The sequence below is a fragment of the Onychostruthus taczanowskii genome, unplaced genomic scaffold (genome assembly GCF_017590055.1).
Source record: "Onychostruthus taczanowskii isolate IOZ18803 unplaced genomic scaffold, ASM1759005v1 scaffold20, whole genome shotgun sequence".
NCBI lineage: Eukaryota > Metazoa > Chordata > Aves > Passeriformes > Passeridae > Onychostruthus > Onychostruthus taczanowskii.
The window spans coordinates 3,198,906-3,216,955 of NW_024499240.1; the positions used below are offsets into that span (position 1 = coordinate 3,198,906).

General features: G+C 35.7%; 1 protein-coding gene across 1 annotated transcript in view; it reads right to left on the reverse strand.

Moving 5' to 3' along the window:
- Positions 1-18,050, reverse strand: part of STK39 (serine/threonine kinase 39) — a 79,642-nt gene that overhangs the window by 10,877 nt on the left and 50,715 nt on the right. Inside the window, exons 14-15 of the mRNA XM_041403423.1 lie at positions 9,511-9,563; positions 7,594-7,662 (exon numbers count right to left, since the gene is read on the reverse strand). Of these exons, the coding sequence (XP_041259357.1) occupies positions 7,594-7,662; positions 9,511-9,563 (122 nt within the window). The remainder of the gene's footprint in view (positions 1-7,593; positions 7,663-9,510; positions 9,564-18,050) is intronic.

Here is an 18,050-nt window from a genome sequence, read left to right on the forward strand (position 1 = left end):
ATTATTTATGAACAGTGTGTCATTAGGAATTTATCAAAGGGAGATTAAGGCTCACAAATTTGTCTGAATTCTCAAAGTGTGCTGCTGAATCAGGAGGTGTAGATAAAAGACAGTGAAATGATCTATTTCAACTTTCAATACTATGGTAATTTCCTACAGCTCAATTTGCAGCCTCACCATCAGAAAACACAGATTAAAGACAGCAGGTACAGGACAACAGAAGGCCAAAGCAGTTCTGCTTTGAAAGGAACACCAAGACTGGAAATGGTCTCCCACAGCATTCCAGTGAACAGGGACCCCAGTGCACAATTTCCACATGCACTTTCCACAATATAAAGCCATTATTAACACCGCTTAAATTCTGTGGTTCATATGAGTTTTGAACCCCAATACTGGCACCAGGCTATCTTGTTCCAAAAGAAAAAAAAAAAAAAAAAAAAAAAAAAAAAAAAAAAAAAAAAAAAAAAAAAAAAAAAAAAAAAAAAAAAGAGAGAGACTTGGTTGGCACCAAAGCTTTAACAACTAACCAATTACCCTAGGTTATTCAAATGAATGGCAGAGACATCAGGGGGATATATTCCTGATTGACTTCTACCCATAAATAAAGACTTCAAATATTTACCCTTGCTCAAACTGGAAAAAAAAAAATCTCAACACATTTAGAAAATAATAGCAGACCTCAAATGTCTTCACATTAAGTGATTTAAGATTGATTACCATGTGATTACCATGGAGTATTGATATCCAGGAGTCACAGGCAAAAACTGGAAAATTGAGGATTGGTAAAGTAATATACAAGTTGTAATTTTTCTTTAGGTAACTGATGGAAAAATTCACACCCAACAGAAGCAGTATATTTTATGAAACAGGAGTACTGTATCCAAATAGAAAGTGACAGAAGTTAGTGGTAGAAGTCTACCTATATCAATTACAATAACACATTATTAAGCTCCTGAATTCTCAATTACTTAGTATGGATATCTGATTCCAAGGAAACATTTTATATTCTACAGTCTGTGAGAAGAGGGGAAAAAAAAAAAGACCATAACTGTGACAATTGGTTTTATTGATAAATTAAAATATTAATTGTTTCTGGGAAAATTGTAACTTTTCCCAGAAACTTGTGAAAAAAAGAGGGTTGATATTTCAAATTGATTTTTCTTCCCCCAGAGGATGTGAAAAATGCTTAGGGTAGCCACTGCATGTTTAAAACAAACTAAAAGGATAAATAAACAAAGTAAAAGGATATTCTACTTTCCTTTATAGAAGGATAAATTGAATTTATTTGGATAATTAAATACTTATGTATTTCAGACCTTGATTCTTCATGTGCCTAATGGAGTAGACTATTTAGGAAGGTGAGGGATGAGTATATACATATTTCATCACTTCCCCTTCATTTTGAGCAATCTAGACCTCATTCTCAAATGAACATTTATAATAAAAATTTAGACCTGCTGCCCAGCAGCAGGGCTGCTAAATAGCTAGTAGGGCTATTTAACAAGCCTGAAATATTCCAGTAAATTGTTCTCTTAAATTCTCTATACAAAAGAATGAGAGCACGAGGTTGAAAAAATCATTTCCCTGTGACTAAATGTAGAAATCAAGTGCTAGTTTTCAGGCACAGGTTTTGACAACAGTTTCATAATCATCAAGATAGTGAAGACAGCTCTAACAAGTACCTTCATCACACTGGATTAGATCTGAAATATAGGTCTATGTAGAAATAAGGCAGGTCATATTCTGCTATGCATATTATTTGCAATCTCCTTTCCCTATCAGGTCTTCACAAGTACTCCTGTCCCAAGTTCAGCTATGAATTATAGATAATGTTCTGACAAAACTATCAAGAAGATGAAATAGCAGCCAGGCTACTTTGATACCTTGTATCTGAAACTTGAAACAAGAAGAATATATTTAGAAAAGACACCCTGATGTGCCAGAGTTAGGTTCTAATAGAATACATCTAGTTTGAAGAACCTCAATAAATCCTTATTTTGACACACTAGCCCCTGGCAGAGAAGCGAATGCCAAGGAAATAAAGAACAGCAAGTAAATTACTATTGAAAACAGGAACATTACATACATTGCTGCTTTTGCAAATTCTGATTCAAATTTACAATTGTTTTTGTTTTGTTGTGTTTTGTTTTCTTCTTAACTAGAAAGGAAAGTCATTGAAACTTTGATTCAGATCTATGAGGGGCAGAGAGTTTATCACTTACTGTATCAGGCAAAACTCAAACTAATCCCACTAATAACCATTGGATTTATTCTTCATTTGCACATTTGAGTAGGAAGCAGTAGACTGCAGGTTGAAAAAAGGAACTTTCTTTGAAGGCAGTTGCCAATTCTACCTTTTTTTCCTTTAAAATAACTAAAAATTATTAGTTACTTTAATCATGGCTGTAAGACAGGCACATTCACTATGCCACATGAATGCGTGAAGAATAATTTGCACACTTGGAGAATTTCTTATATCACATATTTATAGTTCTGCTGTAACCACAGCCATGGTGATTATTCACCTAACACAAGGCTTTTTGCACCTTGAACCTTTACATTTTCACCAAACTGAAAATTCATCATGTTAGGAACTTCCATGAAACCTGCCAGCTTCACACAATACACTTCCTCCAGTGCACCTTTTACATCCAACATAGAAAGTCTAAAATAACGTAGGTGCAATTAGACACAAAATTCATTAGCTGCAGGTGTACCTCAAGCTTCCAGAACTCCTGGCAGTCTCATCATTATGAGTCACCCTTCAGTGCATTAGCTCCAAATGAGCCAGATGTGTTGAAATATTTAAGTCCTTGTTAAAGCCCCCAGGGATTTTAGAGATATTCTTCCACTTGTAATGTATTTGCATATCTTGCTAAAGAGATACTGAGTTATGTACACATGTTGAAGGCACATAGGTTTCTACAAAATGCCTTAAAATACAGTCAGGTCTTCATTAAATCTATATGTTTTCTTTCTGAATAATATATTAAAATAAACACAAAGTATTTCTCTAATTTATTTGAAATTAATTTTTATGAATCTATAAAGGCATTTTCTCATTACAAAGTTTATGGGTACTGAGCTTTGGAATAAATAAAACTGTGATACATTTAACTAAAGAATCTATAAAGGCATTTTCTCACTACAAAGTTTATGGGTACACTGAGCTTTGGAATAAATAAAACTGTGATACATTTAACTAAAAATTCAGTTATTTCACTCGGTTTGAACCACAAGTAAAACAAAGAAAATTTCTAAAAAATTTCCTAAATATTACAAAAATCAGTGCACCTCAAAATATCACTGATATTACATGACAAACCTAAGGTGCCTTCAAATGGTAGTGTTATTCCAGTTAGCCACCCATCCTACTCTTTGTGCACAAAAACACATGCAGCATGTCTTCCACTCGTGCAGCTCTGTCCCATCTCCTAAGTGCAGTAAGATGAGTTGGAATTAGTTAAACAAAATCATCACTTCATTCAGTTTCAAAGATGACTAATCTAAAAAGACAAAGTAAAACTAGGTATAAGCAAATGCAGAGCAAAACCTAGGATATTTACTGTTTAAGTCCATGGCTTTTCTAGGAATGTGGATTATCGGTGCCAACATAAGCTAACTGTACCAACAAGCTGGGCTGGTGCTTTTTCATCGTTCCATTTTAGTATCAAAGTACCTTCAGCATTAGCAGACATCACACTGTAAGACAGTCAGCTGTTTCAATTTCAAATGCTTTACTACTGTGAGTAATTGGTAACTATATATCATTGCTACAATATGTTATATATATATATATTACTGACTGTTTAGCAACCCTTCAAATAACATTATTCTGGATTTGGTCAGATACATGTTCTCTGAACTCATGGTCATTAACCTATCCACAGCCATGCTGGGCTTTCTTTATAAATGCAGATGCTAATTTAAGTTCTGTTTACTTACAAAGTAATTGTACCAAACTATTATGGTGTCTATTGTATTCACACTTATACGAAAATATTCAAGATATTGATGAAAAAGCTTGCTACTTTCAATATATAACCTTATTACAAAATACAATCTGTTGGGTTTTCAGATGGTTCTTCTAAACACATTAGGTCTTTCAGCAGGAAGCTTTATTTTTAACTGACCAAAAGCTTTTCTTCGGATTAAGTGGATATCTCAAACATCTCCAACAAAGACTTTCAGCAGTAGTTTATGTCACATGTATTTAAAAGTGAAGGTGTATCCTTCCATGATGCTCAACATATTCAGAGATAATTTTTTGACAAAAAAAATCTTTTAAAAGGTACATTAATATAGTAGAAGGCAACTGGACAGTTCTTGCTGGCATGGACATTCAAGCTTTTATTTAAGCAGTATTCAGGAAGGGAAGGGGGTGGTTGTTATGTATATACTGCAATTTAGTAACTACAAATACACCTTCAGGTTCTGAAATTTAAGCAAGGACTCCAGAAAATTAACTGTAGTCTGAGGCTTCATTTTAATTAAATGCACATCGTATATACCAGCGGAGTAGGACTGCAATTACATGATTTTTAACAGAATTGACTGTTGATATGATTTGAGTTTTCTTTATGGTATCAAAACTATAATGAAGCATTATCTGATGAACATTTACCAGCTAATATATGTGTATTACCTACAGAGACATATTATCTCAAAAAAAATTTTGAAAATATTCCAGATCTGATTTACCTGATAGATATTTCAGTACTGCATAAAAATCCCTCATCCTCAAGACACCACTGGCTCCAAGGCTCATTCCCCTCTGCAAACACAAACTCTAGTCTGCTCTTGAACAAATCTCTGTGCTGATTCCCGTGATCTAGGGACCTTCTGTGAAACAATGCTAAAGGAAAAGAAATCAGCCAATCAGAGCCAAAACCAAATATCAAGCTGTGATTTCTCCTTTTCTGCAGAACAGGCAGCTGACCTTCACGTACATCAGAAAGGAAATCTTCCTGGGAAGCCTGTGTTAAGTGAAGCAAATCCAGCAAGACTCAAAAGGTGAAGCGTGCTGATGTTTTTAAATTCTATACACCAACAGCTTCAGCTCACACATGCCATGGCCATACTTCCACAGCATCTGCTGACTCCTATCTAAATGTCCTTTCAGGAGATCGGCCAGTATGCCAACAAATTGTTGAGTTCAACATAACAACATGTATTTTCACCTTCCTCTTTTGTCCAAGTCTACATGTTTTAACATCCATGAAAAGAGTCTACAGGAACAACTTTCATGAGACTATCTCAGAATCTTGTTTTCATTCAGGTTACAGAGACTGAATTTCTGCCTGCTTCAGCTAAAAAATGAAAGGTAATTTATCACATGCTTTCAATCTGGAAAATAGTGGAATCAGTTCTTCTAGTAAAGAAGGTTAACCCTGCTTTTCTATACTATTCTCTTCTTCCTATATAAGATTTTAAACCTTTTGAGTGAATGAGGTGCTAACATAATTTCACACAGAAAATTAATTTTGTAAGCAGATTTACATTTTAAGCACCATCTGCTCTCTTATATGACCTCTGGCTTTAAACTAAAGCACTTCTTAAGATTGCACTGTTACAGTGAAATATTCTAACAAAGTGCAAATTTAATTTTTTACTTAATTAAAATCAAAATCAGATTTTGCAGAAATCTTCCTTCAATAAAATATGAAATCTGAAATAATTTTCTAGGAAGGTAACAATGTCCAAACATATCTGAAAACTTCACAGGTGAAGCAGACACAAGATTATAATACAAATTCACTCGAGAATTTGCACCTCTGGAGCTTGAGGTAAGTTACATCATAAAAAACCCACCATATAAACTAAATAAAGATTAATATAAACTAAAAATAAATTACTGACATTAAATACAAGTTGATTCATTTCATTCCATACAAGAAATTTTATTTCCTTAGATTTTTTTAGTACCACAATAAAAGATAAAACAATAAAAGATGAAAGTACAGAAGGAACCATCATAATCCTAAAAATCAAAGTCTGATGTAATTCAAAACAGGGACTAAGCAAGAAGTAAACTTTTATCACTAACTAGACAGTGTCTCTAACCAAGCCTGATAGGGAAAATCTTGTTTAAATATTTGTGCTTCTTCAAGGACCAAAATGCTATCACTGTGGGATGGGAATTTATCACATGAGGGACATCTATTTTCATTTGCATTTCCTCCACCTTGCTAGGTGATAACAAATCCCATTCATGCTGCCATTTTCACAGAAGTACTGGCACTTTGCATTGAAAGAGAATTTTGCAGCAAAGGGAAAATGAAGAAGGGAAAAGTTCTCACTGGGTCCCAGCAGGACTTGCACTGCAGCATCACCAGCTGCCAGTCAGACCTGACTGCCCAGGAAGTCAAATAACAATTCTTTTGTTATCCAGAAAAAAAAAAAGTCTTATTTTTTAAATGAAAATTCTGCCAGAAATATTATCAGTACTATGGTAATGACATTTTTCATACTGGATGTTTAAACGACAACAAACTAAGGCCAAGCAACTCCTCTTCCTGAACCCTTAAAATAACTATGCAGTAGAAGTGACTTTAAGAGTGCCTAAAGCTTGGATCATCTGCAAGCCTCCCTAAAATACTTTTTCTTCAGAAATAAAGGTAAAAGATCAGATAAGAATTCTAGTTCTTAGATCAGCTAGAGTTAATCTGTATTCTGATCATCAAAAAGCAAAAAGTACTGAATTACTGGCTTCTCTCAGAAGGAGTTTAACTACAAATGCAGTGAGAATGTATTTTAGATCATCTTCCTGGCAAGTAATGAACTTCTGGAGCTGTGAAACACTCTCATACCACTGAGGAGTTTGGTAAGGAAATCTTAACCTACTGATAAGAATTTTTTTGACCACAACACCAAAACTGACTTGGTTGTATCCCTCAATTCAGTTCTCCCTCACCTAGCATATACTATTCCCTCTCATTTTGGTAACTATACATCTACTGGTCTTGAACATCCAGAAGAAAGGAAGAAGACACAGAGAAATAAGCACTTCCAAATTAATCATCTTTATGAAGCACTAAAATTCAAGTAAAAGAAAAAAAAATCAAACATTACCAAGCCTGGAATAGAAAAATAGAGAAGCATCTTTCAGCCACCAGAAAACATTTCTGATTACCTTTTCTTTTTTTTTTTTTTTTACCATAGAAATAACATCATTAGATGCAATTTTCATAGTCCCGAACACTGTCTTACTCCTCCTTCTATAAACCCAAACAGAAGACTTACGAACTTCAGAGTTGCCAAAGCACACTCTGCAATATCCTACTGACAAATCATTTTATTGTTACACAAAAAAATGAAGTTATCACAAAAATGCTCAATCATAGAATTGTCAATAATCCTTCAGGAGATCTACATAATATCACCCCTCTCAAACCACTCAAGAGATCTGACTTCCAAAAGCAATTCTTGGACTGATATCAAAATTGCCTTGTTGATTGAAATATGCATACATGAAAGCAAAATTAGGACAAAAAAGATTTTCTGAAAACCAGCATCAGAGAAAATATTTTTTTTTCACATCCATTAACACAAACTTGTCACAAGAGCATAATTACAAACAAAAATGTAATTTACCTATAACTACATCATGGCCATCAACCAGGCCTGCAGAGAAGAGCTCCTGAGAAACGCCATCTGCTGTGTCTGTCCAAAAGGTGAAAGGAATAAGTGTAAGAGTCCACAAAAACAACAAAAAGTATCAGTCATCCAATGCACTTCAACAAAAAATATATTTTAGTTCCAAAACACCCATGGAGGCAGGATTGAATTCAAAATTATCTTTAATTAGGAGGAAAAAAAAGATAATTATCTTATCAGCCTCAGCACAGCAAATCACATAAGGTAACAACTTGATTCATTGCAAACCCCCTACAGACCTCTCCTGGCCACCAGCACTGCTCTCTTATTTAACTACATCCTCATACACATTTTGCAAGTTCAGTACCTTCACAACCAAGAAAATAAACTATGCTTTAGTGTGGTTTTCACTGTTTTCTTTATGCCCTCCATTGTTCTGCATATCTAGACAGAGATGTGATTGAGTAGGCTTTCTGATTTGTCACAAGTGGTGTAAAGGATTTACATGAACAGAGATTATTTTGAGATCTAGGTTTTAAACAGCTTTTAAGTATTGTGACTCAGGAAATTCAAAGCTTGGATGGATTTCCTATTAACTGCTGTACCTGCGTGGGTGAATTCCTAAGTCCCTGTGACTAGTACTTGCCCTGGATAAAGACCTTAGAAGGCTTAGATGTAAGCAGGCAGGAACAAGCTTAAATTCCAGCTAAATCTCAGCTGTAATCTGGCCCCAGCACCAAACATCCTAATGGAGCTCATGCTTTGAGGCAGTTACACAAAGTTTTATAATTTCCTCAAGAAACATGCACAGGTGAAAAGCAAGGTAGCTGAGCCAGCTGCAGTTTCTGGAGATGAGAGGCACAGCTGCCTTCTGGTTGTCTCAGTGACTGACTATAGGAACAGTCCTGTCTATCCTCTTATTTTTGACCAAGTAGGAATTCTCAAATGGCTTAAGTAACTGCTTCCCAAGTAATTATTTTGGCAAACCAAAATGTTCTGTGCCCAATTAAGTAACAGACCTCTTTTTTCACTCATTGCCAAAATCAATGAGAAAAGCAGGTAGACAACAGAGAATAAATCCATGCACAGAACTACTGCACATGAAAGATACTGCGACTTACTGTGAAAGAGACACCTCTTCCAACCTGGATTTAATTTTAGGTGAAAGCTCTTTGAAGGCTTCTCTAAATAAAGTGAATACTGACTTCTAAGGAATATAAAATAGGTTCATAGTTCAAAGGGTTGCAGTTTAACAAGGATGATACCTTCTTACTCAAAATATTAGCCTTCTGTGCATTTCATCCCAGTTATACCTGATTTTTTTCAAACAAAGGCAACTGTACAAGTTCTCACAGCTCTTAGCACTGGAAAGCCTAGATTTCTATAAGTGTGCAGTAGAGTTTAAAGTTTCAATACCAGAATTTCTTTCTGGTGATAATACCAAAGCTAGAGATACAGCTAAACTTTCAGCTGAAGACAGCATTTGAAAAATGGTGTGCACTTTATACTTGTTAATAGACTGTCTTTTATTATAAAAGGGAAAGAAACTTAAATATTACTACCATCACCACATACACTTTTATGGCTACTATATTCTATTTCGTATGATGTTTTCCAAATGTGAAAATGAAAATATTGCTAGGCAAGATCTTATATATACCATATAGATCATTTCAATAAGACATGAAATTGATAAAAGTATACTGTGAATAAAGTTTTCTAATATATATATTATGCAACCTTGCCACTAGAATTTACATACATTTGCAATTCTTACTCCACTGAGGTTCAGTATAAAGCTCTGCACAGTAGGAAACATTCCAGAGAGGCAGTCTGCATTAAGCATAAGCAGTAATCCATTTCTGAAATGCCTTTTTAAGCAGTAAGAGAATAATTCAGTTGCAGGAGCCTTACCTCTGCCTGGAGTAAACTCAAACCGTATGTCATTAAGTTCTTTCCTGGAGTTCCTGAAAAACAGTCAGTGCATACATTAAAATGTAATGAAGAACAGAACAACTATTCAGTTCCTACACCCAAAGAATACTGCTGGCATTGACAACCACATTTTTGTAGCATGTGTTTCCTTGAAAATACTGCTGTCCCAAAGCACCCAGACTGGAAAGACTCCACTGCATTTTCATGGCAGTATTTTGGGAAAACTAGCAGAAAAATGTGCTTAAGTTGAAAATGCATTCAGTACCATGAAAGATAAAATGAAGTCCTCTGATAAATACTTTCCTTTTCATCTTCAAAAGACATTCTGCCATATTGACTCTAATAGTTAAACACAGTTTGAGTCAGATACCTTATCCTCCAAGGACAACAGAAGATTCAGTTGGATTTAAAGCTCCCCATTTGAGGTCACATTTATACAGAGATGTTTAAGAGACAAAGTATCCAGCAAATGTTACATGCTGAAAAGTAGAAGTGATGCACAGTGACTATTAATGGGTAAATTCTTTACTCCAAATGGTCCACTGACCATCCTTGTCTCAGCAGTGAGGTTCCACCCATATATAAAATGAGCAGTAAAATATTAAATCCCAAGGTTTTTTGTCTTCCTGCTTGCCACAAAGAGTGTTTTAACCAGTTCAGTGTGTGACACAGTCTTAAGGGAGTTAATAGCAATTTTAAAGAATTTCTTTACAGCCTTATACTGTGCCCCATGCCATGCATGCTCCATTCCATGCATGTTTACAGCTTCAAGTTTAGTTAATAATTTCTTCCATCAACAAAACATTAGCCTCTGCAAAACAGACGTCCATCTCATTTTTGGAAATGACAAGTCAACTGAGCACAGGGAGAAAACCTAATTGCTGTAGCCCGCTCTTTTTCTAATGAATAGCTCAATCCACTTGAAATGCTAATAGCAACAGAATGTGTTTTGCACTTCATTATTCTTCTCCTCAGCAAGGAAACTGTATGCAAGCTTCTATTTCAGCACGCCAGGCCATGAAGTCTTGCTGTGGGAAAACTAAATCCAACAGGCAGGCATATTCAGCTGTGACTTACATCTATTACTGCTCACTAAATACTTCTAAGAATATTACAGAGCCAAACCAGCAAAATGCAGAAACACAAGAACCAGAATGATTGGCAACACACACAACAGCAAGATAGCAAACCCTGAAAAATGAGTATGCCACATGCAATGCTTAAAATGAAAAGTACTCATTTACTGAATCTACTAAATGCTTCAAAGCTAAAGGAGTTTCGGGTTCCCAAAATTCTACTCTAAATAAAGAACTATAGCAGTTTAAGATCACTAACACAAAGCTTCAGATAATGAAGCTAGCCAGCTTCATTACCAGCTTCTTTCTCTCTCTCCTAGAAAAAAGGGGATGGCTTTCTGTTAAAACAAACAACAACAACAAATAAATCATATAAAAACCATCAACTTAAGCCCTATCTCCAAGTTCCCTTTTGACAAAAACTGCTTTCCAAAAAAAAAGAAAATGCACAGAAATTTAACATGATTCTTAAATAAGAAATGTTCTGACTGAATGTGTGATGTAACTCAAACATTCTTAAATAAGAAATGTTCTGACTGAGTGTGTGATGTAACTCAAATCCTCATTCCTGCACACTTCGGAAGAAAAAAAAACAAGTGAATAAAGACTTTTGCACCTTTGCAGACATAAACCAGGAGGTAGGAACTAGATGACCTTTAAGGCCTCTTCCAAGCCAAACCATTTGTATTCTATGACCAAGAAACCTAATACATTAGGTTCTCCAATTATATCTTTCCACAGACCTCCCATAAGCAGAACACCTACCATATAAAAAGGCACCAAATAATTATGAACTCATTAAAATTGCCAGCCTTTCACAGCTGTGTGAAAGATGAGCTGCTCCTGATACCCTCTTTCCTCACACAGGATGAACAGGGGTTGTATGTTATTTTTTTTTCCAAATTCCAAAATATCCCAAATAAAAAGTTAAGGAGTCAAATCAGTTTCTTTTAGTCAAGGTGAAAATTCATTGAAGGTTGATATGTATTCAGCAGTCCAACTTTGCTATTGAGAATTACTACACTCTGAACTATTTTGAACTTAGGACACTGCTGCTTTCTCTATAATGATATACAACTATTCAGGAAAGAAAAACAATGAAAGTTTGGCAAGATTAATTTGCTAGAAGCCTGTAAGTGCTTTTGCTTATTGTTCCATTACCTGCCAGACATTTATTGATTTCCATAAATTATGTATCCCAATATATAATCCACCAAATAGCAGATGCACTTGAGTTCTCCCCTAAAAGCTCCTCATGCTCTTTTCCAGCCTTTAGACACTTTCTGGTTCTAGTTAATGTCACTGTAACTGCAAATTAGTTTGCTAGTTCCCCTGGTGAAAACAGTTTGGATTTGTTGATTTATTTGTAGGCAGAGTTTCCAAGCAGTGTTTCATTTGTTCCTTTTTTTTCTTACATCCATTACAGTCTTATCATGCAGCAGCATACAGACTTGATTTCTGCTATATAGAAATAGGATTGGAAAAAAGGCACTTAGTATCTTTGTGATTAATAATTTTATCTTCTTCATCATTTCTTAATGGTTTCTATTTTCTCAAATGCATTTTTGGAAAAGTTATTTCTGTTTTAAAATGCCGACTCAGACCTTTATACCTTCTCTTTTAATACCTCTTATGTGCTTCTAGCTCTGTGCCATTACAGACTAATATACCTTGATTATCATGGATAAAACCAGCCCATCCCTCATCTCTTTTTAAAAAGTAGTAAATTTTAAGTACTTTGTGCATTTTTATTCACTTCAATTTGATTTTCATTATGCACTCACCTCCAACAGGAAGAATTCCAAATGTTTTGAATAAAGGTGATACCAAAGCATGCCATGCTAAGACATTTTGGCAGCCATCTTACCAGCAAAGTAATTTCAGAATCTAAAACTTCCCACTTCGTGAAAGCATGTTCTGCACCTCTTCATTGTTTTTTTGTTTTCATCAGAACCACCTGATGTGCACACCAAGATTGCTACATCTGATTTTCAAGGAAATAATGCTTCCTCAAGGAAGTACAAAAAGCACAAAGGTCACCCACTTAGCCCCTCACCTACAAACTTTGGCAATCTGTCATTAGGATATAAAAGGAAGATATTCTATTTTGAAGAAAGTTATTTGCAAAACAATGCTAATATTGATCAAAATCAGGATTAGAGAATAAACAAATTATGCAACTATTCAGACTGACTTGGTTCTACTGACAAAATCATAAGAGACATTTCAAGCATTTGCACTTAAAAGACTTCAAATAATTACCTAATGGTAGCATGATTCCTGCTACAGTCAATTATCTCTGTTCTACATGATTGACAAAAGATGTGTGTTGTTGAATTAAAACAGAAAATTGCTTGTGTAATGATACAACTGTAAATTAGAGATATTAAATGTCATTATTTCTTTTGTCCTTAAAAGCAGAATGTCTGTCATGTAAGTGCAATTCAAGAAAATGAGATGCCTTGGAATTAAACTTTAGGACTCAAACATGCTGGAATGCTTTGGTTATGTATAAGCAGTAGATTTTCTTTCAGTTTTGCCACATTCTTACCCTCACAAATTTATCCATCATTTCTTATGCAGGATTATCAAAAACATCAGCTTCTATTTCACACAAGCTTCAGCATCTCCCATAGAGCCCTCAGGGAGAGTCTGTGTTCCTGGATGAGATGCATCCTACCATAGCTAAATAACTGTATATTCTTCCTTTCCGGTGTAAGAAAAAACATTTCTCGGACAAAGTAAACCAAAAGAAGCGTGTGTGCAGGTGTGTAAGAACATCCACATTCTGTCTCTGCATTGCTTGCCTAATTTTCAGACTTCAGCTACTCAATTATCACATGTGGTTTCCAGAGACTCATGTAGGGAGCAAAATGTCCAAGAATGCAGGTACTGACAGAATGGTAACCACCACAGCTGACTCATGACTGGAAGAGACAACAGCAGAATGCAGAATATGTATTCTTTTCTAGAACCAGAAATAAGCTCATCTTTAACCAAAACTGTAGAAACTTTATTATGAAAAGCACCATAACAATGGTGCCGCATGGCACCTCCACCAGTCAGTTTTCCCCCTCCTCATATTCCTAATAAGCCCTATTCCCACAGGACAGAAGCTCCCCCACCATCAGGGATTAATGACACTGGCCAAGCCAGTGAGCTTTAAGAAAAAACACATGCTTAAAAAAAACAAACAAACAAAAAATCCCAAAACCCAACAATCAGACCCACAGATGTTCCTACCATCTAAAATTTGAACTGCATTGAAACTACCATGGAAGCAAAGTTAGAATGGAAAAAACAAGACAGCATAGCCTAAGAAGCAAGGGCAAGCAGTTTGGCATTTGTACTACCTCACTGCAGTTGTTGCTGTAATTAAAACCACAGAAGAATTCAAATGACTTGCTCATTTAGACTGCAGAGAAAGCAGAAGTTCACATCAAAATGAAGTGGACTAATCACAGTGCTAGGTGGGTTTTACATCCTAGAGCTGTACTCATCCAATTTTCATTCTACATCTCTGGGGAAAGATCTTGGTGCATAGAATGCAAGAAATATAATTGAGGGGGGGAAAGCACAGAACAGTGGGGTTTGCAGGTTTGTTTAAAAGAAATTTTACTTGCATTATTTTTCTTGCTGAAAAAAAATGCCAGAGAGACAAATGTTTGGCCTCACCAAATGTCACTCAAATTTCAAAAGGTCATCTGCCTTCTCTCAATAAAGTGTCACCCATTTTTCTCTTTCACCTGCTTAAGGCAGAAAGCCCAGGATAAATACAGTTCCCACATGTAGCCTACGTAGCCTTGTTTTCACACTGTTGCTTATTTCACAGGTGTTGTAGTTTTTTATTAAAAGCAGAGTTTTAAGTATTAAATACCTGTACTGATGATCCATAGTACCTGTTTATTATCTCAGTTTTGATTAATTAAAACTTTATCTCAACTTTATTTACAGAACATAGTTAATATATACACAACACTGAAATACAAACTGGCACTTTACTTTCAATATTATTAAGAGGATGAGGGAATTAAATCTTGCAATAAACAAGTAAACATATTCATTCATGCCATATTTGAGGATTAGCCAGGTCTCAATCTTCTATACATTTATGTTCTCTGCCTTACAACTTTTTTATGCTTCAGCTGTGGAATTTAGCTATTAATCTAGGGCAGAGCAAGTGACAATCTCCTACCTAAACAGAAATCACAGTTTACTTTTTTCCTGCTCCTGCCCCCACTTTCTTGATTTCTGAAGACATGATACTATGCACACAGATGAACCAAAGCAGGAATAAGAGGAATTTATATTTATTAATGTAATTTTGTGAATTAGAACTCAAAGGCTCCTGTGGGATCATATAAACACAACAGAACAGAGCATTTGTAAAGAAGCATTAGCCTCCTGAGGATTCACCACATGCTTGTGTAAACCTCTTTATTTCTAACACTTTCATGCTCAGCTGTCATTTACTAATCAATACCCAGGCTCCTCCATTACAAATTACCATACTATCAAAAGCAGATCATGCCTGTTCAGCACTGTGGAGATGGCTCTGCTCTACTCACTTTTAATGACTTCAGGTCAATTCTAAATTAAACCAAAACCAAAACCAAAACCATTGCTGCTAACTTTTGGTAAGAGCAAAAGAGATGCTTGAATTCTCTTCTGCTTCCAGATTCCCACCAAGAAGAATGGGACTAAAATCTCTCTGTATTAATAAAATGTCGTCCCAAATAATTATTTTAAGTTCATCAAAACCTTACCATTTACCTCGGTGGTTCTGGAAAAACTCTATGATTTTACAACTTAGCTCCCTCTATAGATATCACTGGAAGAAGGAAATACATTTAGTATGTGATGTTTCACAATCAAGTTATAGGACTCAACAGTTTAATACACAAAAAAATGCCACTACTATTTAATCATCACATGATCTTGGGTAAAGAGCAGACCCCTCAGATGATGCAAACACTTGTTAATCAGTATACATTAAGAGGCAGCAGCAACACAAACAGCAAAGTATGCCCAAAATGACGCTTTCAAAAGTGGAGAACAGCCAATGCCAAAGTGAAACGCTGTCATTTGGCTGTTAAGCTGTTGGAATGAGACAGCAGAAGTTACCTGTTAAAGACTTACTGTCTCTATGCTACTATACAGAAGAGGCAAGTGCACATTAAAAAATCAGCCACCAAGGGAATTGTTATGGTCCCAGTCACATCAGCTAGGAACACTGTACAAGGCTCCAGGGCAGCTGATAGCTCCTCCCTCAGGTGGGGTCTTTACAACACTTCTATCCATAGCTGATATGTCTAAATTGCTTAAGACTCAAAAGAAACTCTAGTGCTTTCCATCTAGAAAATGGATGGGATATGATAGTGAAACTTAGAAAATGTGTGACAGAAGAAACACAAGAAAACGGATATATTTTAGAAGTGACATATATACATTAAGTCCTTTCTCTCAATCCACTGGTTTACAGCCCCAAGTCTACATATTATGACAAAGAAGTGTTAGAACTAGAGACATTTTAAATATATCTATATCCAAATATGCTGCTTCTCTTTTTCTGCAGTTGCTGATGCCAGAAGCTAAATCAGAAGAACATTAAAAGCCCTTCAATTTTTTGACTTGCTATGTTCATTTCCAGCTAAGTCAAGAAGCAAATTCTGAAACAATATTTTTTGAGTTATCAGTGACTCATTTCACTGTACAGGCAGTGAAAAGCAGTATTCACTTGCATCCAGCAAATTCTGAAACAATATTTTTTGCCTCAGTTATCAGTGACTCATTTCACTGTACAGGCAGTGAAAAGCAGTATTCACTTGCATCATCTTTTTTGAAATTCACACTTCCTACCTGCTCTCATACATCAGCAGTGGGAAGAACTTTGGCAAAAAGCTATCAGGTTTTTTTTGCAGCAGAGATGGCAATATTGATCAGAAGTTTTTTCCTCTGAAATTACTTTGAAGTAGCACAGAAGTTTTTTTTAAGAGCAGTGGTAAAGATTTAACTTCTGAAAAGCATCAGTTTCTAACAAGTACTTGAAATACAAGGAAGGGCATACACAATTATACTTAGAATTTATTAGTGTGGTAAGATCTTAATGCTGGAAACCAGAAGTGATCTAAAAAGGACTTTTTCCTAGAAGGAACTGGAATTAAGTACAGAGAACACCAGTAATGTTAAAAAAAACCAATCACCTGGAAGTATTCAGAGAATATTTCAATAACAGAGAGGACAACATGCACATAATTTGATCACTTTGTTAAACATTGCAGCACATTGTGGCTATAGATCGCTTTCTGGATTTGCCAGTAATTTAACTGATCCCCTCTGAGTGGATCTCTGTATGTTTTGATACCAAATATTATTGATCAGTGCACACTTTAAGGAAACCTGCATGACTGAAGTGATACACCATCTGCCTGACTGATAAGAAATACCAGAGCAACTTAGAGATTAAGCAAAGCCTTGCTTTGTATGCTTCTGCATGCCTGGTGCACAAGAAGAGGAATTATAACTTGTTATTCCAGTGACAAATTCTTCAAATACAGCACTGAAAACCAGCCACAGTGCTTGAAGCCAAATGTCAGTTCCTTAAATCAGAAAGCGTGAAAGGCCAATCATTGCCAGGAGGCTGGGGGTGTTTCAGAATAGAGCTCTAGAAAAGTGATTTTATTTATGAAATCAAGACAAAAGACTTACAACAAGTTCTACAGGTATATGGAGATTTTTTAATAGAACCTTGTAATTCCCCAGTGCACAAAACAGGCTTCAAGGGGAAGGCACAGAGAAACTTTTGACTTTATCCAAATCAAAGAAAGTTTTAAACATGTTGAATCAAAAACTCCCTGAAAGTCTGCATCCTTTTAATTCTGCTGGCTCAGGGTTTTACAGTGCTGATCACCTGTCAGTACATTACTGTCAAACAAAAGGAGACTTTTAGGTAAACCAGAAAGACACCTGGCCACCACAAAAATTACAATCTGTGTATTATCCATCTAAAAGTCATGCATCCTGACTAGCTTATCAAAAAGAGTGGGAAGCATGGAAAAAAGTCTAAGCTTTGTTTTAAAATCTTCAAAGGTTTAATCTGTTTATCCCACCAAACTTTCTCTTTACAGTAAATTCTCTTCATCAGCAAAGTCTGCTCCTGTTCTTGTCACACCTGTGTCCCAGTGCACCTCTTGTGGCCATTCATTTGCCCCACTACAGCAATGACAACTGTGGGGCAAAACAAAATAAATAAAATCGAGTTCATTTAAAATTTTGCCTTCCCCTCAAAAATATCAGAAGCAACAAACCAACCAACTGAAAGGTGGCTGCTTTACAGGGACCAAACACAGTCCTGAACATCCCTACCACTGGAAAGACGGAGAGCCACACCACTAAGTAGGAACACACAAAAAATTATTTCAAATGGTTTCAGCCCTGCCCAAT